Source organism: Moschus berezovskii, chromosome 16, assembly GCF_049115385.1.
Source record: "Moschus berezovskii isolate FMDL1 chromosome 16, NW_MosBer_1.0, whole genome shotgun sequence".
NCBI classification, from domain to species: domain Eukaryota; kingdom Metazoa; phylum Chordata; class Mammalia; order Artiodactyla; family Moschidae; genus Moschus; species Moschus berezovskii.
In genome coordinates, this window is record NC_142475.1 from 12617374 (window position 1) to 12644436 (window position 27063).

Consider the following 27063-nt stretch of genomic DNA (forward strand, 5'->3'; position numbering starts at 1 on the left):
CTGAATTCCCCGCAGAGGCCCGTTCGGGGTGACAGGAAAGGGGCCCAGCCCGTCTTCCATGTTAAGTACTTCGCGAGGAGGTGCACCGTCCTTCGCGAGGGCTCGCCTGCGCCCGGCAGCCCAGGTAAAGGACGACGCGCGTGCAGCCAATCCGCGTCAGGGCGCGCGCCCTCCACTCCGAGCAGAGGAGCCAATCCCGAGCCCCAGCCGCCCAGGTGGGTGTGGCCTCCGCGCTGGCCCCGCCCCCTCGGGCCCGGCGCGCGGGACTGCCCGGGCGGGGCGAGGGAGCAGGCCAGAAAGGGCGGGGAGCGAGCGCTGGGGTGTGCTCGTGCCCGCGCCCGCGCCCGCGCCCGGCGTGTGGGTGGCGGCGCGCTTGCGCGCGCGCGCGCAGGGGAGAGGCCAGCCCCGCGGCCGTTGTGGGCTTCGACTGGAGAGGCGGGAGGGTCACCTGCGGGCGTCTGCGGCGCCCGCCCGCCGCGTCCGGATCGCGCCGGCTGCGCGGGGCCGCTGGCTGCACTCTGCGAAGCTGGGGCGGGGAGGCACGGAGAGCCCGCGCGCGGCGCCCGGGACGAGCAGAAGTCGGACCTTCGCCGCTGCGGCCGTCCGCGCCCGGCGGGGTAGGTGAAGCGGGCTTGGTCGTCGGGCGGCCCCCCGGCGGGCCGGGAGGAGGGCAGCGAAACTTTGCGGGCGCTTCCCCCGCGCGGTCCCCGGGCCGCCCGCGGCGCGGGGAGGTGCCGTCGTCTCGGGCGGCGGCGGCCGACGCCATGTTGGGGTCTGTGAGAAACGGGGCGCTCCCGGGCGGCTCCCCGCGCCCTCAGGGGGCCGCGGCCGCCCGTCGTAGGGCTCCGGGCCGCAGGGAGGCCGCGCGGTGCTCGGCCGGCCGGCGGGGAGGGGGCCCCGCGGTCCGGCGAGGAGTTGTGAGGGCGTGAAGACGTGGGTGTCCGTCGTGGCCACTGGCGTCTTGGGCTGCCAGCGTCTTTCTCTCCAGAAAGTTTGCGGGGCCTGGGCATCAGGGACCGTGTAACTTGAACAGCGTCTTTTTATGGGGTTTGAGGCAAAAAAAAAAAAAAAAAGGCACCGCACAATTCGCCCTGACAGAAGGGCTGACTCTGACGCCTTGCTTATTAGGAGTCTTTTAAAGTCGTATGCCAAAGTTTTTCTTTAAAATTTTTGTTGGAGGCCGACAGCTTACTGTTGACGCTGCTTGAATACCCCGTGCGCTCTTACTACGCTGTAATATAGTAACTTGCGACTGTGCGATGAAAAGAACGGGTAGTATGAAGGTTACAGATAACCAAGCCCTTCTCTGTAATTCATAGACTCAAGGTTTGTTGCTTTTTTAGTGCGTTACTGAAGAAATTCGGCAAAGAAAGCCAGGACCGTTCACTGAGAGAAAGGCATGTGGTGTTCCCTTAAGAATAAGGTGAAGTGATCTTGACATTGTGAAGTTTTCCCCCTCCGTTTGGTTCTTTAAAGGTGCATTCCAACCGTGTTCTGAGCATTTACATTTTTCTGTACTCTGGTAGCTCATGGGGTCCTCGGGTTAATTCAGTATTAACGAAGGCTTCTGTTTTTAATCTCTTCGGGTCCTCACAGCATTGGAGATGAGGCATTAAGTTACTTATTTGGAAGGCACATGTAATCGCCTCAAAAAATAAAACTGGTGCACTGACCAAGGCATCGAAAAAGATTCAGCTTTAATCACCCCAGTAAATGAATGTCAATTACTAATTTTAATAAAGGCCTCTGGGCTTCCAAATTTCTGTTAATTGTACTGAGAGCATTCTTAATCACAAATAAGATAAATCCTTCAACATGTCTTGGAGAATTTCTCAATCTGTACGTAAAAATATAACTTCTGCTCAGGTTTGATTGCTAATATTCTTAGTTTTTGTTTTGTTTTTTCATTGTCAGGTGATTGCCAATATACATATGTGTTTTTCTGGATGAAAAGTTACCTAGAATTGAGGTGGTTTAACTAATGTCACAAGTCTAGCGGACAACTTGGTATTTAACTGAGGTCTTATAACTGAAGCTTTCTCATTTTTCTTATAGCATAACTTTGCAGGATACTCAACTCATTCCCGTGGAGCAGTTTCTTTCCACTTTGTTTTTCTCTGTCCTAGCTGCACTTTCTGATTTTAATTTAGTTCCTTAGTGAGTGTGTGTGTATTTCCTAGGAATTTCCCTCATTTCCAAGGTTTTATGTACTGAAATTTTTCCTCTTAGAAATACTCAGCCTGTGCTCTTTAAAACTTTTTTGCACAGTTCTCCTTATCCCACCCCCTTTTCTCCCCAAGAATAAGCCACTTATCTATCCAGATGCATCCCAGTAAATATTACATTTTTCTGCCATGGCACTTCCTCAACAGCAAGCTTTACATGAACTCTGACTTGCCTCTTCATCCTCAGGGTGCTGAGAACTTGATGCTCAGGAAAGGTTTCAATGGATGAATACACATACACTTTTTGTAAATATACTTCATGAATTTCTTGTTAAGTTGCACTTTCCAAGAGTGAAAGTAGTTAGATCTTTTCTAATTGCCCCCCTCCCTTTTTGAGATTTTATCTTAGTAACTTGACTAATTTTGGACTGGGGCTACAGAACTTGAATGTTCATGAAATTTCCAAGTAGATAATGTACTGAAGTATCAACAAAGAAGCAGCAGCAGTGGATCAGCAAAAAGACAGTAATCATACTTCTAAAGTGCAACTGTATTTAGTGTTTGCATTGGGTAGAAATAGTTAATGCATTAAAAATTTGAAGATCATGTTTATACATTTATTTGATAGAACACTCTCATTTCTCTTGTCACTTATTATTTTGCTAGAATTGTCTTAGAATTTTGTTTTAGAACATCTTGCTTATTGTAAAACATAAAAGTTGCTTTTCTCTTGATGAATTTGTCTTTGAGAACCAGCTTTGTACACCAGCTGCATGCTTAATAGCAAGGTGTATATTGGCTTAAGTGAATAAAATGTACTCCGAAGATACACTCTCACAGTGCTGTTTTAAATTGCAAACCCTCCCTAGGTGGTGTTCTGTAATTCTGTAATGAAATTACTGTAAAATTTGGGGTTAGTTCCTTGTTCCCATAATTTTCTCTCCAGTCAACCTGTAAATCACAAACTTTGTGCTTCGCTTGGGGGCGGGAGGAGAAGGGGTCCTGGGAAGAGAACAGAAGGCATTCAGGTAGTTGCTGTGAGTGCTAGAGAAAGCAAGTTACATGTAGGGTGGATTGGAACAAAATCAAACCTCAGTTCTAGCTGGGCTCCATTCTACCTTGTGATTCTTGAATCTTGAACAGGTCACTTCATTTCTTTAACCTTCATTGAACTTATTTATAAAATGGACACAGAAACATTTGCCTCCCAGTGTTTACCAAGATGTTTGTGGAAGTGCTTGGTGCAGGATGTTCAGTAGGTTTTTCAGCAAATGAGCACAGGGGCAGTGAGTTATAAAGTTTTAAAAGGGAAGGAACCTTTAGAAATACCTAGTTCAGTTCTCAACTTTGGCTGCACATTAGAAGTCCTGAGTAGCTTCTTAAAAATACTTGATGCCTGAACTCCACCCTTCAACAAATTAATTACAATTACGGCTTTGGAATCAAAGTATAGGTAGCTTTGCCAGTTTTCTTTTTTTTGTCTCTTTGTTTTAATGTGCAGTCAGGGTTGAGAACCATTTATATAATTCAGTCTCTCCTTATTCTGTTCATTTTGTGGTTGAATAAAGTGCAGAGAGAGGTTAAGTACCAGCCACATTCCTGTCAGGTTAGAAAGAATGAATTTGGAAGAAAGTGAAGTGCAGAGATTAAAGTAATAGTTACCTCTATTTCAGGCCAGAAAGGCCACATTCAGAGCTACAGTTCACCAAGTCCAGTGACCTTCATCTCCATTTTACATTAATGACCTACATGCATGACTGTGTTCTTTAGCCTTGTCATCATTTAGACCTCAGGTCTCAAACTGTGACCGGAGATTGTCATTCAAGGGCCTGTCTTGTATTCTCCATCCTATCCAGTGAACCAGCTTTTTGTCCTCATGGTCACCTGCAGTCCTTCCCAGGCTGTTAGTTTTCCTCCTTTTCCCAATCTTGAATTCTGTAGTTCATATACTATGAACCTACTAGTACCACACAGTCCTTCTCTCCTTGACCTTATATTACTGGTCAGTTCTCAACTTGTAAATATCACCTTTTACTTTTTCTTTTGTCCCTGCCTAGCACCCCCGAAAAAAGCACATCTATCATGACTGTTAAATATTTGTTTTCCATCTGCCTGTGTGTTAGTTAGTTCATTTCTGATCTTTCATCCCAAAGTTGACTCATTTTCTTTATTGCCGTTTCACTCCTAACTCAGGTTGCTAAACCCAGTCTTGAAACACTTGACTCTTAACAGATGACCTTGCTTCCTTCTGTGGATTTTATGATGTGAATTTTCTGTTTTCTTCTTTGCATCAACTCTCTCATCTTTTTTTTTCTTTACATTTCCATTTAGTTCTTTATACTTGTTTTGTTTAAACAGTAGTTGAAGAAAAAAAACTTCTTGTATTCTTCTGCATTGGCAGGTGGATTTTACCTACTGAGCCACCTGGAAAGCCCCTAATTATACCTATAATTTTGTGGTTTTTCTAAATATTCTTTGTATTTTGTTAATTTAAAACCCATTTGTTTGTTTATGAGAATATGTTCAATATAAAATAATTAGGCAGTATCAAAGTATTTCACCCTAGTATCAATTCTTTCCAGACTTTAAAGAAAAAGAGTTACATTGTCTGTGCTGTTTAGAAGCTTTTATTTCATAAACTGCCGTATTTAACAATTTTCCAGGTTAAATATTAATCTGTGTTCAAATCCATTGTGTGGATATGCCATAATTTTTTTTTGTTGAACGTTTAGGTTGTTCTGACTTTTCAGCGTTATAGACAAAGCTACAGTGAATGTCTTCATGTGAACAACTTTGTACACTGGTCTAATTATTTTTTTGTGTATATTCTTGGAAGTGGGACTTCCCTTGTGGCTCAGACGGTAAAGCGTCTGCCTACAATGCAAGAGCCCCAGGTTCGATCCCTTGGTTGGGAAGATCCTCTGGAGAAGGAAACGGCAACCCACTCCAGTACTCTTGCCTGGAAGATCCCATGGATGGAGGAGCGTGGTAGGCTACAGTCCATGGGGTTGCAAAGAGTCGGACACAACTGAGCGATTTCACTTGGTCTTGGAAGTAGAATTGTGGAAACTTTTTAAAGTGCTTACATTGCCAAAAATGGCATTTTGAAAAGCTATTCCAGTATATACTCTCAAGACTATGCATTCTCATTTTCTCCACATCTTAGGTGAATAATACATCATTAAAATTTTTATTTCATTGATTAGCACTGAGATCCAATGTTTTTTCCATTTACTGGTGGTTTTAATTTTTCCCTGATAGCTCAGTTGGTAAAGAATCTGCCTGCAATGCGGGAGACCTGGGTTCAGTCCCTAAGTTGGGAAGATCCCCTGGAGAAGGGAAAGACTACCCACTCCAGTATTCTGACCTGGAGAATTCCATGCTCTGTATAGTCCATGGGGTCCTATGGACTGTAGAGTTGGACACGACTGAGTGACTTTCACTTTTCACTTCATTTGTTCCTTTGGAAATTGCCATTTGTATCTTACCCATTTTGGGGGGAATATTTTCCTTTTGTCTCATTGATTTATAGGAGCCCTTTATATGTTAAAAATGTGATCCTTTGTCACATTGTGCAACAGTGTTTCTTTAACTTTAATCCCCCCCCCAGTGTTGAAGTTTAAAATGTTTATGTAGTAAAATGTTTTCTTTTATGATATTTGGCTTTTTTAAAAAAATTGGCTGCATCAAGTCTCAGTTGCAGCATGCAGGGAACTTCGCTGAGGCACAGACTCAGTAGTTACTTTGCCCAGGCTTTGTTGCTCCATGCGGTATCTTAGTTTGGATTCTTAGCCACTGGACCACCAGGGAAGTCCTGATATTTGGCTTTTTAAATGTTATATTTAGCCATTCCTTTCTGGGGCTAGAAATTTAGGTTCTGTTTATCGCTATTAGAGTTGATGCCATCAGGAAGACTTTGTATTACAACCCCCTACTACCACCCCCAAGAGTTTTATTTTTCAGGATAAACTTCTGTGGTTAAAAATTCCAGGGTCAAAGAACTCTGCTTTCTGAAATATTACTGTGTCTTACCTTTAGTCCTTGATTTTTTTCCCCCACGTTTCAGTGCTTATTGTGGCCTTTTGGCACAAGTCTCAGACTTGTAGGACATGTGAGAGCATGTTGAAAAGGTGCTCTGTGCTCTCGTCTCCTTCTTTCTTCTCTTGCTGCTTCTCCTTTTTAAACTAGGCATTCCCCAAAGGTTAGTCTCTGTCCTCTCCTCTCATTCACAGCACATCTCTTCACAGATGACTCCTAAATCTCTTTATGTCCTGGAGCTTCCTGCTTTTCTTGGTGTTTCTGTTGTCTGATAGATGTTTGTCTGATGGATACCCTGAAGGTACTTCAAGATAAGTATGTCCCAGAATGATTTCTTCTCCCTCCTGGAACAAAGCTAGCATCTGATCTGCCCAACATTCAGTTTCAAGCACATTCACTTGGTAGCTAAATCCTTTCTGCCTTACCTCAGTAATCTCTCTTACTTCCATCTTCCCCTTTTTATTTCTGGTGTCAGATTTGTGGCTTAGACTTGTTACCTTTCGTTTAGAGAATATTGTAATATACCCCTGCTTTTTTTTTGCCTTCAGTATTGCTGCTTTGGTAGTCTCATCATGAGTTCTGCCTCTGTGTACTTATTAATATTTTCCTAGTTAAAAACCTTAGTCTTCCCATTGCTTATATAGTAAAGTCTAAGCTGGTCAGTTTGATGCTTACTTCCTTTGTATTTTGGCTCTTCACTGTCTTGCCAGATTTCAACTTTACCGCTGTACATTCCCCGGACCCTGCTTCCTCCAGCCTGGGCTCAGTTGTTTCCTTATTGTATTTGAACACCATCATCTTCTTTATCTCTCCCTCTCCCGTAAATAGTTTGACTTTTGCTCTAAGGCCTAGCTTGAATTTCTAGTCATTTAAGAGTTGTTTCTAAATATTCCCCCTGATCAAAGTTACCTCCCAGCCATAATCTTTGGCCTGAGGTTTCATCACTCTTTTTATTTTTTTAATGAAAAAAATTTTATGTTTTGGTTTGTTTTTCCTCTGCTCCTTTAGCTTTTGAGTGCACAGATTTGAGGCAATCGTATTCCTCAGTTCATAGCACATTATATGCATACCAAACACTTCCCTTATCAGTTTCTCCCGTCATCCTCTTTCCTTGGGAAACATACCCTGATGTATAACACATGAATTACACATATCTGTGTATGTGAGCTTGGTGACTACCTTTCTGCACAAAAATTGTGAGTTTTGAGTACTTTGACCTTTGTACACAGTGATCAGTAAATTTCTTTTACTTGAAATTCATTGAAAGTTACTGATTTTACTAGCTTCCATATTGCTTACACTAAGCGCCAGGGATTTAATTTCAGTTTTACTCTTGCACATCTCATTAGTTATGTCAGTCCTGAGCCTTACCAGTTTTTTCTTTTCCTGTTGCAAACTTCAGACTTGCCTCAACTTTCCCCTTTTGTAGTAATTTTTCATCTGGGTCCTGCTTTCACTCTCTCCCTTTTGAAATCATTCATTGTTTCCACAGTTATCTTAGAAGAATCCAGATCAACTCAGGCCACTCATTCCTAAGGCTTTGAAAAGAACCCTCAGGAAGCAAGATCTCTCCCCTGTTTTTCTTCACTATTTTTCCACTAAATAACTTCTGCTAAATAACTCTTATACTGCCTCTTCTGCAGCTGTACGTGTAACTTTTTTTTTTCCCGGGGGAGGGGGGAACACTATTTTAAAAATTAGGAGTCCTTACAGTTCTTCAGATTTTAAAAGCAAGGGAGTGGAGTACATGTAACTTTTTTAAAACACAGTTTAACTTGTAGGGCTTTATGCCTTATCATTTTTTTGTCTTTTGAAGTTCAACTTTTTTTTCACAACCTGTTTCAAGTGTTCAACTGCTACATTCTTCCTTACCACTTTTTTTTATTACAGTATTTATTTCATTGTGCTTTTTATTAAAACTTTTTGGAAACACATCTTAATTCCCAGTGTCTGGTTCATTCTTTTTTTTCCCTTTAATACAAAGCATAAAGTCTTGAATGTAATGAGATTGTAACTGCTGTTAGGGCTATGCTGGGTACCGGCTTTATTTTTCAAATATTATACAGTGATTTAACAGCTGTCAGCACTGTACAGCTGCCCCTGTACAAATACTTTCTGAAATGATGCAGTTTTTTAATCTGCAATTTGTTGATGAAAATACACATACATCATCATTTTTTATTTGCTAACTAAACAGCTGTGCTTTTTGGCAAGAGAAGAAATCATTTTTATATTACCATGAGATTGAGACTTTAAAAACAGGATCTGCTATCTCAACACTTAGAATTCATAATTAGATACTGTAGTTGAATAGAGCAGAACATGTGCTGTAAATTTAAAATCTGTGGGCCTAGTGACGCATTTGCTGTGTGGGGTGTGGTTCCTGTTTTTTGTGAAAATTAGTACTATGAATGTCAAAAATGATGTCTTTGATTTTCATAAAACCCAAGATCGAGACGTTGCTGCTACTCTTAACTGCTCAGTGCAGATTGCTGGTATGTATACACAAGCAATTTTGCAGGCGCTGTTGGGAGTACAAAGTTGTGGGAAATGATGTTCTTTTTTTCAGGAACCTCCAAATCTGTTGAAAATAAGCAGACATAGACATTTTTATAAAATTTAATAGAATTGTAAGTGCCATAAAATGGTACCGGTGAAACACCACGTGACAGTGAGGTTACTGAACTGACTGATAAAGAGTTCAGAGTAGCAGGTGGAGGGGAGGAAGCCCAGAGTATGTCCTGGGAATAACTGGTAGTCTGATTTGATTATAAGAGAACGTACAGAAGGAGGCAAAACTGAAAAGATAGGCAGGATGGGCTTGACTGAAGGGCTTTCTGTACTCGATTAAGGATTTTGGATTTGATTTAGTTGGCCAGGGAACCTTTGGTTGTTGAATAGAGAGTGACCTGGTCATAGCTGTAGTTAAAGAATATTAATGTTGTCTTGTATGATGTGGTTTAAATGCAAGTTAAAGACTAGAAGACTTGTTTCAGCTTGAGGTCATATTCTTCCCCTGCTCTAAAGACCTTTTTTAAAAATTCATAATGTGACCCTTCTGGTTTTCTAAATTAATTTTAGAAAATCTTCAACTGTGGCTTAGTTGTTCTTTATATACCATGGTGAGTTTTTCTATCATGCCTAACCTATTTGAAACTGCCTTTACTGAGTCGCTAAATTAGTCATAGCTTTACTTTTCACTTCCTGTTAGTGTTTGAATAATTATTTTGAGCATATTAAATACTTATTACCATATATTTTAAGTTTCTTGTGTTTTCAGTGACTTTCCCCAAGTACATAGTAAAGTTCACATGACTGGAATATTTATTTCTGAAGGTAGCAAAGTATAATGGAAAAACATGCATTAAAAAAAAAAATGGTGTCCTAGTGGAAAGGGGAGGGAAAAACTTTGCCTTTTCTTATTGATAGAATAAGTACATTTTATTAAAATCCCAAATTTAATTTGCCACATGTTCAACTGTTTCTTGCTTTATTATCCTAGTTTTTTATTGATCGTCTTACCTAGAATTTCCTGATTATTATTATACTTACTAAGTTGTATAACTTTCGAAAGTAAAACCTTTTTGTCCTTTGCTTAGGTGTTTAGAATAATTGTTCATTAGGGAGAGGGATAGTCTGCTGTAACACTTAACATTTGCCCAAGGAGGATGTGCCTCTGATAGTTGCTGCTTCTTAAAAATACCTTTTTCCTCCCTGCTTTCCTGTTTGTGTCTTCCTTCTACATTTGCTGTAGTCTGAATTCAGCAGTAACACAGATTTTAAAATGTTGATTGATGTTAAGACACAGTCAAAAATTTGATTGAAAATTAATTTGTAGGCAAGTAAGGCTTGTAGTGGGCTTCCCTGGTGGCTTAGTGGTAAAGAATCTGCCTGCCAGTGCAGGAGTTGTGGGTTCAGTCCCTGGGTTGGGAAGATCTCCTGGAGAAGCAAATGGCGACCCACTCCAGTATTCTTGCCTGGGAAATCCGATGGACAGAGAGCCTGGTTGGCTACAGTTCATTGGGTCGCAGAAGAGTTGGGCTTGACTAGTGACTAAAAACAAAAAACAAAAACAACAAAGTCTTGTAGTAAACCAGAGGTATGACTTACCTGTTATCAGAGTTCATTATTTTAAAGAGAGAGGGCTTTACAGATTATTTTATTCAAGGTGGTGGCTGGTGTGGGTGGGTGTGGAGCGGTTAGGTAGTTTGTATGAAATCTCTTATTTAGTGCCTGCGCTGAGATTAGAATCCAGGTCTTTTGGTTCATAGTTTGTTTTTTCTGGTACAGTGCACAGTTGAATGAATACTCATTCTCACTGATATCAAATGTCTTGGATTCAAGTAAGAAATTAGATGATTTTTTTGTTTTAGACTCACCTGCAAGGATAAGATATGAAGTACAGGTTTTCAGTAAGAAGAACTAGGCCATAGTATTCTGTGACAGTTGGACTCACTTCTCAATTGTAACTATTATTCTTCTTTTTAAGAGAGTTTTTGCTTCATCTAGTATTACATTTTTAACAGGTGGTAGGCACTCCATGGACGGAGAAGGCAATGGCAAGCCACTCCAGTACTCTTGCCTTGAAAATCCCATGGGTGGAGGAGCCTGGTAGGCTGCAGTCCGTGGGGTCGCTAAGGGTCGGACACGACTGAGCGACTTCACTTTCACTTTCACACATTGGAGAAGGAAATGGCAACCCACTCGTGTTCTTGTCTGGAGAATCCCAGGGACGGGGGAGCCTGGTGGGCTGCCATCTATGGGGTCACACAGAGTCGGACATGACTGAAGTGACTTAGCAGCAGCAGCAGGCACTCCATAGGAGAACATATTAACTTTAGAAACAAGGTTAGCAGAAGACTAGAATGGAACTTGGACAATTCAAATACAGTTCTTGTCTACAAAAAAACTTATTTTGAAACTTTGGATGGTTTAATTTTTTAAACTTGGTTTATAAAGCTGACTTTATAAAGGTTAAGAGGATTTCTTTGTTTTGTTTTTGGTATGCTTTTGCTGTTTTAAACTACGAATTGAGGCTGCCAGACACCATATGCTGGCAAAGAAGAAAAAGGAAGTCATGTGGAGAACGGTTAGAATGTGTGCTGTGCTGTGCTTAGTCGTGTCCTATCTCTGTGTGACATGTGGACTGCAGCCCGCCAGGCTCCTCTGTCCATGGGCTTCTCCAGGCCAGGATACCGGAGTGGGTTAGAATGTAGAGTTCCCTGAAGTGGTTGGATATGGGAAGAAACTAACAGAAATATTAGTACTTTTCTTATAATGAATTAGAAAATACAATGTGGAAAAGAGATTAGATTCAAAATAAAAGTATGAAGTGACAAAAGTATGAAGTACCTGGGAATCTATGTAAGTAACATAATAATCTTGTGATAGGAAACCCACAGAATTATTGGGCCCATTAACCCAAGATTTAAAACCTTGGGAAGAGGTAGTATCAACCTGTTAGACACGTTTGAAATTATAAAGATGTTAATTTATTCCAAGTTAATTTATGACTATAATATGAATTCATCAAAATTTCAGTGGATTTGGTCTGTTTATTTTTTTCATTTATTTATTGTAATTTAACATGGTTCTAACCCTTAGCTGCACAGTAGAATTACCTGGGGAATTTTAAAGGATATCAGTGTAGGCCATACCCCACATACCTCAGACTAATAAAATCAGAACATCTTGGGGAGAGATCTAGATAACCATGTTTCTTAAACTTTTATATTTATCATCACAGTCTACTGGTTTCAATTTTGTTTTTGGATTTCTGTTTTAATCAGTTCTAATTGCTTGTAATGATTGATATTTATATATTTTATTATTTCTTAGAGATTTTCAAAACAAAAAGGAAATTTTACTTACTAAATAACATAGCTTGTGATTGCCATATGGGCTCATTCAGTTCAGTTCAGTTCAGTCGCTCAGTCGTGTCCGACTCTCCGCGACCCCATGAATCACAGCACGCCAGGCCTCCCTGTCTATCACCAACTCCCGGAGTACACTCAAACTCATGTCCACAGAGTCGGTGATGCCATCCAGCCATCTCATTCTCCGTCGTCCCCTTCTCCTCCCGCCCCCAACCTTTCCCAGCATCAGAGTCTTTTCCAGTGAGTCAACTCGTCGCATGAGGTGGCCAAAGTATTGGAGTTTCAGCTTTAGCATCAGTCCCTCCAATGAACATCCAGGACTGATCTCCTTTAGAATGGACTGGTTGGATCTCCTTGCAGTATAAGAGACTCTCAAGAGTCTTCTCCAACACCACAGTTCAAAAGCATCAATTCTTCGGCGATCAGCCTTCTTCACAGTCCAACTCTCACATCCATACATGACCACGGGAAAAACCATTGCCTTGACTAGACGGACCTTGGTTGGCAAAGTAATGTCTCTGCTTTTTAATATACTATCAAGGTTGGTCATAACTTTCCTTCCAAGGAGCAAGCGTCTTTTAATTTCATGGCTGCAATCAGCATCTGCAGTGATTTTGGAGCCCAAAAAAATAAAGTCTGACACTGTTTCCACTGTTTTTCCATCTGTTTCCCATGAAGTGATGGGACCAGATGCCATGATCTTTGTTTTCTGAATGTTGAGCTTCAAGCCAACCTTTTCACTCTCCTCTTTCACTTTCATCAAGAGGCTTTTGAGTTCCTCTTCACTTTCTGCCATAAGGGTAGTGTCATCTGCATATCTGAGGTTATTGATATTTCTCCCAGCAATCTTGATTCCAGCTTGAGCTTCTTCCAGCCCAGCGTTCCTCATGATGTATTCTGCATATAAGTTAAATAAGCAGGGTGACAATATACAACCTTGACGTACACCTTTTCCTATTTGGAACCAGTCTGTTGTTCCATGTCCAGTTCTAACTGTTGCTTCCTGACCTGCATACAGGTTTCTCAAGAGGCAGGTCAGGTGGTCTGGTATTCCCATCTCTTTCAGAATGTTCCACAGTTTATTGTGATGGGCTTATTAGACATGTATAAATCTGAGATACAGTACAGGATTTTAGTGATCTTAGTTTTCCTATATCTTGAAGCATTTTACTATTAGGAATTATTAACAGCTGCTCCCCCCCCCCCAAAAAAAAACGAACATAGAAGTAATTGCCTAGAATGATGATACAGTGATAAAATATATCACCACCATTGCACCATTTTTCAGTTTTATTATTACATTAACCAAAGTATTGCATCATTTTTCAAAAAGATATAAGAGCAGTTTGGAGATACCCTTCTTAGTGTTTTCTGTTTATTTTAAGCTTTCTTTTAACATATTTGCGAATATGGATTTTTTCATTTTACATTTTCTATATAATGACAATAAAAAGACAAAACTATACATTTCAGAGCGATTAGAGAAGTAAGAAGATAAATGGAAAGAAAAGGCTACACTTAGACTTAATGATGATGGTAAAGCATTATTAGTGAAATCTCAGACTGCAAGTCTTCAACTGATGATTGTCTCGACGATTGCTCAGACTCAGAATTAATTAGTAAACAATATTCCTAAAAGCAAATGGAAATGTTATAGATTCATGCTTGATAACTTACGAGCAGTTAGTTACATTTAAAGGATACATCTTTTATCCTCTGCAAACATATTGTTTTGCATCTGTATGCATTCAATAACAGAAACATGGAATAAGAAATTTGCTATGTTTAAAGTTTTATAAAGATTGTTCTTGAAGTTATTATTTTTTACTATCCCTTTATTTGTATTGCTGTAAGTTAGTTGTAAAATGACTTAATATAGTAAAAGTAAATAAAAAGAATATTTTGGATCCAGATGGTACATTGAGATGACTGTTCTTTCTGGTGTTCTAAATGTTAGCGCTCCCCTGTGGTTTCAGGCAGCTAAGTTGGGAACCACTGTTCTGAGTAGATGTCATCTGGACGAATAAGCAGAGGAGATTAGCTAAAACATGTAAAATGTTAAGTAATGAGAACTACTCTGGGCTTCCCTGGTGGCTCAGAGGGTAAAGCAGCTGCCTGCAATGCAGGAGACCTGGGTTCAATCCCTGGGTCGGGAAGATCCCCTGGAGAAGGAAATGGCAACCCACTCCAGTACTCTTGCCTGAAAAATCCTATGGATGGAGAAGCCTGGTAGGCTACAGTCCATGGGGTCTCAAAGAGTCAGACATGACTGAGCAACTTCACTTTCTAATGGGAAGTACTCTAGGCTAGTTTTACCAGGTGCATGTTACTGACAAAAGAATTGAAAACAGAGTAAAGGATTAGACCAGACAGTCCAGAAGTAGTGTTATAATACTGTGTAAAAATTTAATATGATAGAACATCATAAATCAGTAGATTAGATTATTAATACCAATAAATAATAGCTACCACATGTTGACTACTTGCTTTGAACATTATTTATACATGATCTCCTTTAATCCTCTCCTGATGTAGCTATTATTATTTCTAAGTTTTGAAACCTGAAGTCACACAGTATTTTTTGATTCTGGAGCAGTTAGCATCTTTAGAATGTGAATATTTGAAAAGAAAAAATTTTTTACCTATGTCAGAATAAATTTCAGGTGTATAAAAGCATTAAATGTAAAATTCATGTCATAAAACAGAATACTAAATAGGAACTAAATGGGAAATTAAATATATGAACATAGGAATACAAATTAGTAAACATATTAGAAAATGGCCGGCCTCACTAGGTAGCTATAAAATAAAACATTCAATTAAATTGTAAGTACTCTTCTTTCCTGTTTAGGACCTTTGTTTATAGTATTAGTTCCTTTGTAAAGCTGACTCCTCATCCTTTAAGACCCAGCATGTAGCACCACCTCACTGAAGTCTTTGAATTGTTGAATAAATGAGTTTTCCCCTATATCTTGGCACACTGCTGATTTCCTTCATTGCAGTTCACCTTTTAGAATCACCTGTTGATTTACCTACTTACTGTCTTTCTTCTCCACTAGACTCTAAACTCTGAGAGGAAAAGGATAATATCCGGCATTTAGAAAGTATTCAGTAAGCAGTTTTTGAATGGATAAACACCATAAATAGAAGTAAAAGAAGTGAATAAAAAATCTACCCTGGCTGAAATTTTTGAAAGAAAATATTCAGTGTGAGACAAGATGGGTCGGGTACAGTCATTGTGCTACTTGGTAAATTGGTATTGCCTTTCAGAATGGAAATCCCGTAGAAGGCAGCCTGCACTTTGAACATTGGTGCCTTTTGACCCAGTAATTTTACTTCTTGGAATATCCTAAATAAGCCTTCTCTGCCAGAAGATTTATTCTTCCTAGGTCTTACTGTATTCACTGGTATTCCTGCCTAAGAAAAGTAGACAGAAGTTCAGTTGGACCTCATTTTATATTAATAGTTGTTTTCTTTTCCTGCAAATAGGCAAGGGGCTCGCTCTTTGGCTAGCCTCAGTATTCTTGTATTCTGATACCTTCACAGAACTCTTTGAGAGTTCTTACTGTTTGGGGCACCTCAGGTGGTAGACTTGAATTTGGACTCTGGGAGAAGGTAGAGGTCCTGTTTCGACCTAGGCTAAAGGGTAATGCCTTATAAATACACAATTATCCAGCTAAAGGTAGTATTTTGACTTCCCATTTGATAGTCTCCCATCGTGTGTGTGTGTGTGTGTGTGTGTGTGTGTGTGTGTGTTCGTTCAGTGCTTCCCCTTTTCTTGTCAGAAAATATTTCAGGACTGACAGCGATATGACGGGGATAAGGGAAGGGAGGCCGAAGGTCTTGAGTTCATTGTGCTCATTGTTTTTCAAATGTATTAATAGGTCACAGTCCATTACCGAAGTCAGTCAAATGGGCTACAGCTGTCATTAAAATAAATGAAGATGCTAGAATACATTCGGAGAAGGCAATGGCAACCCACTCCAGTACTCTTGCCTGGAAAATCCCATGAATTGAGGAGCCTGGTAGGCTGCAGTCCATGGGGTCGCTAAGAGTGGACACAGCTGAGCGACTTCACTTTCACTTTTCATTTTCATGCATTGGAGAAGGAAATGGCAACCCACTCCAGTGTTCTTGCCTGGAGAATCCCAGGGAGGGTGGAGCCTGGTGGGCTGCCGCCTATGGGGTCGCACAGAGTCGGGCACGACTGAAGTGACTTAGCAGCAGCAGCAGAATATATCATACATAGTTGAATTATATATGTTTGTAACACTGCAAGATGAAATACATTTCATATCAGTGTCACTGTCAAACTTTGAAAGCTATTTGTTCTAGCCAAGTAACAGTTAATGCCCTAAACTGCACTTTTGTTGCATAATTCTTAAACAGGGGAAAAGATTTATGAACAGATATTCAGGCTTCATACATTGCAAAATCAGAAGACTGGCCAAATAATGATGACCTGTCCTTTCAGGTTATTTTCTCAAATTAGTATTCTTTTATCCTCAGTATGTTTGGGGTTTACTGTGAGGGTCCAGAGGCTAGCAGTAACTTTCTTAGTTCTTGTAGAGTCAGTGGAGCCTTAAGGAATAATTAGTGTGCAGTAATATATTGGTTATAGCACAGAGGAATCAGCTTTGAGCCCCAGTTCTGTGACATCCATGAGCATAATACTTAACTCCTTTATGTCCATTTGCTCATCTGTAAAATGGAGCTAATAGTGCATATTCTAGCATAAAGTTGATCTGGGTAGAAAGTATACTAATGCACGTGAAGTGCTAAGCTCTTGCTTGGGCTCCCAGAGAGTAGTTATTCCAGACTGTTGGCCTGAATCTCTCTCTTCACACCTTAGATTCTCCTTCAGCTCACATTTCAGCTAATATTACTAGATGCCTCTTTGGGAGAGAAAAACGTCTCTAGTTATTTCACAGGAGTTTGAGACAGTTAAAATAGGAAAATAGTAAGTGTGAAAACCACTGCACAAATTTTCTTGATTTTTGTTTTTTTTTCCAGTTTACCTCCTCCCCAACTAGGAGGTAAGCCTTGAAGAGTGGGGACTTTGCCTGTGTTATTTAGAATTTTTTTTCCTGTACTTAAATCAGTGCCTAAAAAACACTTGTTGAGTGTTTGACTATAATGTAAATTATGAAAAATTATCCATAATTGTACTTCCCAGAGCTAAATAACCACTGTGGATATTATAGTATATAGTTACATACTTAACTAGTATCTATGATTATGTGCTTATATCATATTTCATTGAGTCTAAAGATGAACAGGTTTTACTATATTTTGTGTCTTTACAATTGGAATGTCTTATAATCAAGAGTTTACTATGATTTAATTGGCAGCATCTTTTGTTCTCAATAGCACATAAAATGAGACTGTTATCTTAAAAATCAATAGGATCTTAGATTTGATGAAATTTGCTATGTATTTGAAACAAAAATGAGATCATTATGTTCAGCCCTCCCCACCTAAATATCTTCAACATTTTCCCTTATCACTGTATTTGGATCTGTCACATTCTTAACAGATATTTAGCATATTAATTGTTCAACCAATTCCTTTTTTAAAACATTTGGAGCTTTTCCTTTTTTTTTTCTGTTACAGTGCTGCATTGAATGTCCTTGTACATATCTCTATGCACTTAAGTCAGTTTTCTTTTAGGCACCTGGATCTACAGGTACACATGTTTTCTGTTGTGTATGAGGGTAACTGTTTCCCTATATCCTTAATAGTCCTGCTTCCTAAGAAATTTTAAAAAAATTTTGTTAATCTGCTGAATGAAAAAATATCCTAATGTTTTATTTGCTTATTTAATTATAAATGGAATTGAGCCTCTTTGTATGTTTACTGTTTTTTATTTCCCTTTCTGGGATGCACTTGTGTGTAGGACAGTAGACTTTTAATTGGCTGGCAGATTTGCCCTAATTAGAGAGGCCATCACAGTTTGGAGCCATGCGTTGTCATCAGTTCTTGAGAATAACTTGCAGAGCAGAGTCCACCCTTGTGGAAGGCAAGAAGGCTTTATAAGGACCCAAGATTGGGGGAAAAATTAGATCTAGAGCTTAAATCTATGCTCATTTAAAATTAGATTAATATGGGTTTTGCATATTGCTAAGATGTTCTTGTCAACATTTTTAAGCACTTTTGCTGTGCCAGACGATGCAAGTTTCAAAGGTAGATATCGGATGGTCTCTGCCTTTTAGTTTCCATTGCAGTCTATGGAGAAGACAAATTTCAGTCCTTCCACAAGAGTGAGTCCAGAAGGTACAGAGAATATGAAGAGCAAAGAGGAAGGTGTTCAGTCTTAACTGAGTTTAAGGAAGGCTTTCTGGAGTAGGTATGATAACCTAACCTGAGTTTTGAAGGAGAATAAGAGTTAGCTGGGGGTAGTGAATAGTAAAGGATGCAGCAGCGTGAGAGAAGATATGTGCGGTTGAAGTGGACTGCCAGTGATAGGGTTTTCTTAGAAATAGGATTTGAGGTAAAGAGTGACTTAGGATGAGTCTGGGAAGATAACCAAGAACCAGATAATGAAGGGCTTTAAATGCCATACTAAAGATTCTGCATTTATAGGTTAAGGGGAGTAATTTTGAGTAATGGCATGATCAGATTTGCATTTGTGAAATTATTGCTTGTAGATTGATTTAAGGGGCAAGACCTCAGGCAGTGAGATGTGTTGGGAAACCATTCTGGTAATCTAGGTGAGAGAACTGAGGCTTTAGCTCAGTGGTAAGAGATTACTGGAAAAATTAGTCATTTCTCTTAGTTTATATTAATATATTAACTAGTTTCTCTTCAGTTCAGTCGCTCAGTCGTGTCCGACTCTTTGCGACCCCATGAATCACAGCACGCCAGGCCTCCCTGTCCATCACCAACTCCTGGAGTTCACTCAAACTCATGTCCACAGAGTCGGTGATGCCATCCAGCCATCTCATTCTCTGTCGTCCCCGTCTCCTCCCGCCCCCAATCACTCCCAGCATCATAGTCTTTTCCAGTGAGTCAACTCGTCGCATGAGGTGGCCAGAGTATTGGAGTTTCAGCTTTAGCATCGGTCCTTCCAATGAACACCCAGGATTGATCTCCTTTAGAATGAACTGGTTGAATCTCCTTGCAGTCCAAGGGACTCTCTTAGTTTATATTAATTCAGTTCAGTTCAGTTCAGTCGCTCAGTCGTGTCTGACTCTCTGCGACCCCATGAATCACAGCACGCCAGGCCTCCCTGTCCATCACCAGCTCTCGGAGTACACTCAAACTCATGTCCACAGAGTCAGTGATGCCATCCAGCTATCTCATTCTCCGTCGTCCCCTTCTGTTAATTAATATTTGACCCTCTTGTTCAGAATACCTCTGAGATTAAATTTTATGGAACTGATGACATATTAATTTTCTAATTATTTGTTGTTTTATGTCTGTAAGAAGTTCTTAACTAGTAAGGTACTATGTAGAGATGGTTAATAAGTGTTTTTGATGATTATAAAAATTGAGAGGTACTAGCTCTTTTGGGGAGAAGGAAATGGCAACCCACTCCAGTGTTCTTGCCTGGAGAATCCCAGGGACGGGGGAGCCTGATGGGCTGCCGTCTATGGGGTCACACAGAGTCGGACACGACTGAAGTGACTTAGCAGCAGCAGCAGCTCTTTTGGTGTGCTTAGTGATTATTTTAGAAACAATTGGAGAACTTTGTGGGTGAAAGTAATGATCTGTTAGATTAAATTTAGATGGTGTCATTTTTAAAAACATACGCATTTATAATTTGTATGTGCTAATTTCTCTCTCTCTTTTTTAAGGCTATTAGCAAAAGATGGTGGATCGCTTGGCAAACAGTGAAGCAAATACTAGACGTATAAATATAGTAGAAAACTGTTTTGGAGCAGCTGGCCAACCCTTAACTATACCTGGACGTGTTCTTATTGGTGAAGGCGTATTGACTAAGTTGTGCAGAAAAAAGCCCAAAGCAAGGCAGTTTTTCTTATTTAATGATATTCTTGTATATGGCAATATTGTCATCCAGAAGAAAAAATATAACAAACAACACATTATTCCCCTGGAAAATGTCACAATTGATTCCATCAAAGATGAGGGAGACTTGAGAAATGGATGGCTGATCAAGACACCAACGAAATCATTTGCAGTTTATGCTGCCACTGCCACTGAGAAATCAGAATGGATGAATCATATAAATAAGTGTGTTACTGATTTACTCTCCAAAAGTGGGAAGACACCCAGTAATGAACATGCTGCCGTCTGGGTTCCTGACTCTGAGGCAACTGTATGTATGCGTTGTCAGAAAGCAAAATTCACACCTGTTAATCGTCGTCACCATTGCCGCAAATGTGGTTTTGTTGTCTGTGGGCCCTGCTCTGAAAAGAGGTTTCTTCTTCCCAGCCAGTCCTCTAAGCCTGTGCGGATTTGTGACTTCTGCTATGACCTGCTTTCTACCGGGGACATGGCCACGTGCCAGCCTGCTAGATCGGACTCTTATAGTCAGTCATTGAAACCTCCTTTAAATGATGTATCTGATGATGATGATGATGATGATAGCAGTGACTAAGGGCATATTTTGAAATATTTAATCGGGTGTGACTATCTGAGAAATCAGCTCTGGGGGAATGTAAAATTCTGAGCTTTCTCTCAATTTTGCTCTTGCCACAAATTTGCCTGAGAAACTTTCAACCTATGTGCCTCAGTATACTCTATAGAAAATAGGTCCTGTTATCATCCCCCTCCTCCCCGCAACCTCTCCTCACCTCCCCCAGCCCCCTATTCTTCTGCAGGGATAGACTATTGCAAATATATCAGACAAATGTTTGGTTTCTTGTTTTAATTCTAGACTACTTTCTCGGATGGTTGGGAAGAGATGTTTAACATATCATGTGCTGCATTCTTCATTATATGTTCTGTTACGTGGAAAAACTAAAAGCAAAGAATGATGAAGAAAGGAGTAAGATGTGGTTAGTGAATTATGTTATTATCTTTTTTCTAACCATCCTATCTAAAGGTTAAGATACCAGTAACAGAAATACATGTTTTGGAAATACTTTGACTTTTTCAAATACCAGGTGGTGCCTTATCATAATAGCACTGTTGCATGAAATAAGCCCCTACCTTCTCACTTTTTAGTTTTCTTTTAAAAAGTACACTGGTGCTTTCTGAGGTGATAAAATGAATGTTATTGATGGGTGTAATTAGGAAATACTTCTCATTTGACAGCTACAAGTAACTAAATTTTGAGGTCCTTCATTCTGTATGAATATTTTTTCATAAAACATTATTGTTGTGGTTATATTTTTACTTTTTATAGGTACCAAATTATAATTGTCATTCTTAGGAGTTTGGTTTGAAACTTACCAAGGACAAGTGGTCATTGCATTATATCCGCTGACATATTTTTAGGTATAAATTCATCTGCTTTAACATTGTTTCTAGAATGAAAAATCTTATACAATTTCTTGAAATATAAACAATCTCTTTAAAAAATCTCATGCTAGAGCACAGATAGTTAAAGATATGGAAGAAATAATGTAGGATAGTCAGTACAGACCGGTTAAGTTTGATAGACTTCATATCTGTGGAAGTATTTTCTATTTCAGTGTGAAACTATCTCAAATTTACAAATATAGTGTTATATTTTATAAAATTTTGTAAAGTCCCAAACAATATTTCTATTTTTGTAAAACAATTGTATGTTTTAATATGTTTCTGAAATCATTTTGCAATCTATGGGAATAGAGTAGCAGTTGATCTTTCTAAATTGTGAACTTTATTTAGAAGGAATAATTTTTCACTCTTTGCTTTTGAGGCAGCCATTAGGTTGAAAGTATATTTATCATATAAAACTTGATCGTTTTGCACTACTCTCTCCATTTGTATGCTGCAAATAGTCTTTCAAATACGAAAAATCAGCCTGAAGTTTGTTTTAAATTCTGAATTCTTTTGTTTTAAAATCTTTAAATCTGGATATATGGCAAATGTCATGAGAGGTTTGATTTAATAATTTGTGACAGAGGATTCTTTGGTTTGGTTAAGGCACTAACTTAACTTTCAAATTATGAAAGCACCTGAGATAGGTCTCCCTGTAGGAAATGTGAAAGAAAGGCACAGCGGGTATTTTGTTTGTTTTAATATCATGGACTTTTGTTTCTAAGCAATATTTACACATAATCAATAAACATATCTGAAAAGAACCATAAAACCTGACATGTGCTAATGGAGACTTGGTGGTACATAGGAACCTAGCAAATTCAAGAACCAAGGGGAAATGTTCTGAGATAACATTTATGTTGTCAACCTCTATTGACTCTGTTTTTACAATAAAAAGTATTTTACAACTTTATCTTCTGTTCTGTGCGTGTTGTAACTTGAAAATGTTTTATCCCTTGCTAAGGTTAACGGAGATGTTATGCATATTTTACCTCATTTCAAGAGCTGTGAGTGTTTTCTATGTCAGGGGTCTCCAGCCTCCGGGATCTAATACCTGATGATCTAAGGTGCAGCTGATATAATAATAATAGAAATAAAGTGCACAGTCAATGTAATACTTTTGAATCATACAGAAACCATGTCCCCACCCCCACCCTGTACCCTGATCTGTGGAAAAATTGTCTTCCATGACACCGGTCCATCCTTGGTGCCAAGAAGTGTGGGGACTGCTGTTCTGTGGTTCAGGCATTATTTATTCTAGGCACTAGGAGTAAAGCAGTGAACAGAAATTGCCTCTTTTTCATGGAATTTACCTGCAAGTAGAATCCAGACTGTTTTCTTCCAGATTTTTTTCTGTGATTTTTTTTTAAAACTTAAAAATTTTACTTATAAACCTGAAATCATTTTGGTCCCCATTTCTCATCCTGTTCTCCTTAATGAAACGTACCTGGACTGTACTGGATCCCCAGTACGTTAATGAAATTGATAACTGTTGGCATAAAGGAAACAAAATCCCATAGATGCCAAAGAAAAATGTTAAATTGAATACAGCTTAATACAGGAGTTCATGCCTTTGGGTCAAGTACATAAAATGGCCAGTTTTGTACAAAGTCAAATGTTTCTATATGTCTTTTATGCTGAAATTCTTATAAATGGGTAGTTTTGAACTATACCATTATGATTCCTGAAACATTCCAGTAGTTGAGCTGCAATCTTCTTTCTCTTGGATATGCTAATTTGTTCTCAAATATATGTTTTTGCCTTATACAGTAAAGTATTAGTTATCTACAAATCCACTTGATTGCTGTACGTTGTTGAAGATAAATAAAATTGAATAGTAACGACTAGGATGAAAATACATGAAATTGTGTTTATTGATAGTGACTTTAAAATTTTTATTTAAAAGCTAAATTAGAGTCAGTCAACATTTATTAAATGTTAAATGAACACCACTGAGATATGAGGTAAATCAAATCCCTTATGATTATACAGTGGAGGTGATGAACAGATTCAAGGGATTAGATCTGGTAGAATGCCTAAAGAACTATGGATGAAAGTTCGTAACATTGTACAGGAGACAGTGGCCAAAACCATCTCAAAAAAAAAAAAAAAACTGAGGAAAGAAGAGACGCAAAAGGCAAAAGAGAAAGGGAACACCCAACTGAATGCAGATTTCCAGAAAATAGCAAGGAGAGATAAGAACTATGCAAAGGTGAACAATGCAAAGAAATAGAGGAAAAATAATAGGATGGGAAAGACTATCTCATCAAGAGAACTGGAGATACCAAAGGAACATTTCATGCAAAGATGGGCACAATAAAAGACAAAACCATCAAGGACCTAATAGAAGCAGAAGAGATTAAGATGAGGTGCCTAGAATGCACAGAACTACACAAAAAAAGGTCTTAATGACCTGGGTAACCACGAAGGTGTGGTCACTCACCTAGAGCCACTCACCAAGAGTCAGACATCCTGGAGTGTGAAATCAAGTGGGCCTTAAGAAGCATTACTACAAACAAAGCTAGTGGAGGTGATGGAATTCCAACAGCTATTTCAAATCCTAACAGGTGACACTGTTAAAAGTGCTGCATGCAATATGCTGGCAAATTTGGAAAACTCAACAGTGGCCACCGGACTGGAAAAGATCAGTTTTCATTCCGGTCCAAGGAAGGTCAATGCCAAACAGTGTACTCATTTCACATGCTAGCCAGGTAATGCTCAAAATCCTTCAAGCTAGGCTTAAGCAGTACGTGAAACTAGAACTTCCAGATGTATAAGCTGGATTTAGAAAAGGCAGTAGAACCAGGGATTGAATTGCCAACATCCGTTCGATTATAGACAAAGCAAGGGAATTCCAGAAAAATGTCTACTTCTGCTTCATTGACTACGCTGTAGCCTTTGACTGTGTGGGTCACAATCAATTGTGGAAAATTCTTAAAAGAGATGGGAATACCAGACCACTTTACCTGCCTCCTGAGAAATCTGTATGCAGGTCAAGAAGCAACAGAACTGGACATGGAACAATGGACTGGTTCAAAATTGGGAAAGGAGTATGTCAAGACTATATTGTCACTCTGCTTATTTAACTTGTATGGCAGGGTACGTCATGTGAAATGCTGGGCTGGATGAAGCTCAAGGTAAAATCAAGATTGTTGGGAGAAATAACCTCAGATAAGCAGATGTCACCACTCTAACAGCAGAAAGTGAAGAGGAACTAAAGAGCTTGATGAGGATGAAAAAGGAGAGTGAAAAATCTGACTTGAAACTCAGCATTCAAAATACTAAGATCGTGGCATCCGGTCCCATCGCTTCCTGGCAAATAGATGGGAAATCAATGGAAGCAGTGACAGATTTTATTTTTGGGGGCTCCAAAATCACTGCACATGGTGACTGCAGTCATAGAATTAAAAGATACTTGCTCCTTGGAAGAAAAGCTGTGACAAACCTGAACTGCATATTAAAGAGCAGAGACATCATTTTACCAACAAAGGTGCATATAGTCAAAGCTATGGCTTCTTTGTATAGAGACCGAATACAATCTGCATTAGAAGATGAAAGTATGTTTGCAATTACTGTAAGTTTTATATTGTTTTTTCCTTTATAAATACTTAAAAAGTTAAATGGTTTTAGTAGTAGAATTCGGAGAAGGCAATGGCAAGCCACTCCAGTACTATTGCCTAGAAAATCCCATGGATGGAGGAGCCTGGTAGGCTGCAGTCCGTGGGGTCGCTAAGGGTCGGACACGACTGAGCGACTTCACTTTCACTTTTCACTTTCCACTTTCACACATTGGAGAAGGAAATGGCAACCCACTCCAGTGTTCTTGCCTGGAGAATCCCAGGGACGGGGGAGCCTGATGGGCTTCCGTCTATGGGGTCACACAGAGTCGGACACAACTGAAGTGACTTAGCAGTAGCAGCATGGTTTTTCCAGTAGTCATGTATCAATGAGAGAGTTGAACTATAAAGAAAGCTGAGTGCTGGAGAATTGATGCTTTTGAACTGTGGTGCTGGAGAAGACTCTTGAGAGTCCCTTGGACTGCAAGGAGATCAAACCAGTCAATCCTAAAGGAAATCAACCCTGACTATTCGTTGGAAGGACTGATGTTGAAGCTGAAGCTCCAGTACTTTGGCCACCTGATGCAAAGAACCAACTCATTGGAAAAGACCCTGATGCTGGGAATGATTGAAGGCAGAAGAAGGAGATGACAGAGGATGAGATGGATGGATGGCATCAATGACTCGATGGACATGATTTTGAGCAAGCTCCGAAAAATGGTGAAGGACAGAACGCTGGTGTGCTGCAGTCCACGGGGCTGCAAAGAGTCTGACGTGACTTCGTGGCTGAACAACAACATTAAGTATCTGTTATATTTTAAACTTAAGGGTCATTTCTATAATGGTTATTTTTAATGGCATTCTCTTAAAAATATAAAATTTCTTAAAAATTACTTTGGCATCTGAAGTAAGAGAAAATTTTTTTGCAACAATATACTTAATATACTGAATTTCAACCCTAGAAAGTAGAATTTTTAAGCCTTTTAACCAACAGGATTGCTCTTTGCATCCACTCTAAATGTAGTGTTTGGCAAAAACAAATTGGCAACAGAATTGGTTGGCTTGATAATGTTATCCTTCTAATAGAAAAGTTAGTGGAAGTTGGTTGATGACATTGCTGATGCTGTGTTGTCTTTGCCATCCAAACCATTGTTATATTTGATTATTCACATTAGTTGAATGATTGCTGTAAAGCTTTGATGATATTAGCTAACAGTTTATCAAGAAAAAAGGAGTACTGTAGTCAGTATCTCTTTATCAGATTTCACTCCAGTCAGCTTAATGTTTTGAGGAAATAATGTGCTTTACTCTAATTTTAGCTTTATTGAGATATAATTCACTTACCATAGCGTTCATCCGTTTAAAGCATACAATTAAAAAATTAAGCTGAAGTTATATACAGTTCAGTGGTTTTTGTTATAATCTTAAAGCCATCACCACCGTTTCCAGAACATTTTCATCAGTTCAAAAGTTGCCCTGCACATCACTCTCCCTTTTACTCCCCAATCTCCCTAGCCCAGACAACCCCTAATCTACTTTTCTGTGTATAGATTGGCCTTATGTGGACATTTCACAAATCAGATCATACATTACGTGGTCTTTGGTGACCTGCTTTTTTTCAGGGGACCTGTGAGGATGCCCTCCTCACCCTGCCTGGCCATCCCCTTCGGAGCCATCCACACACAGGGACACTTGACTCCGCGTGGTCTCTCCCTCCCTCCCTGGGTCGCTCCCACTCCCGACTGAGCGCCTCCTCATCCCACTTTGACACCAGGCCCGAAGCGTTACCCCTGTGGGAACACCCTTCCTCCTCACTGTGCTTGGGTTAGGAACTCCGGCTCCAGCTCCCCGCATGTGGACATCTTGCCCGCTCTGGGCTTTGCCTCACTGCACCAGGCTGCCTACCCTCCTCACCCCATCACCACCCTCCCCAATGCACTCTCCTGTCTGGCTCTGACCCCCTACCCCCTCCAGACTCCTCTGTACAGACCCCTCCCT

General features: G+C 39.7%; 1 protein-coding gene across 1 annotated transcript; it reads left to right on the forward strand.

Annotated features, from left to right (window-relative positions):
* Positions 1-317: 317 nt before the first annotated feature.
* PLEKHF2 (pleckstrin homology and FYVE domain containing 2) lies at positions 318-25958 on the forward strand. Its single transcript, XM_055431936.2, has 2 exons — positions 318-617; positions 19876-25958. Exon 2 carries the CDS (start codon positions 19890-19892, stop codon positions 20637-20639), a length of 750 nt encoding a protein of 249 aa, XP_055287911.1. The 5' UTR covers positions 318-617; positions 19876-19889; the 3' UTR covers positions 20640-25958.
* Positions 25959-27063: the final 1105 nt, after the last annotated feature.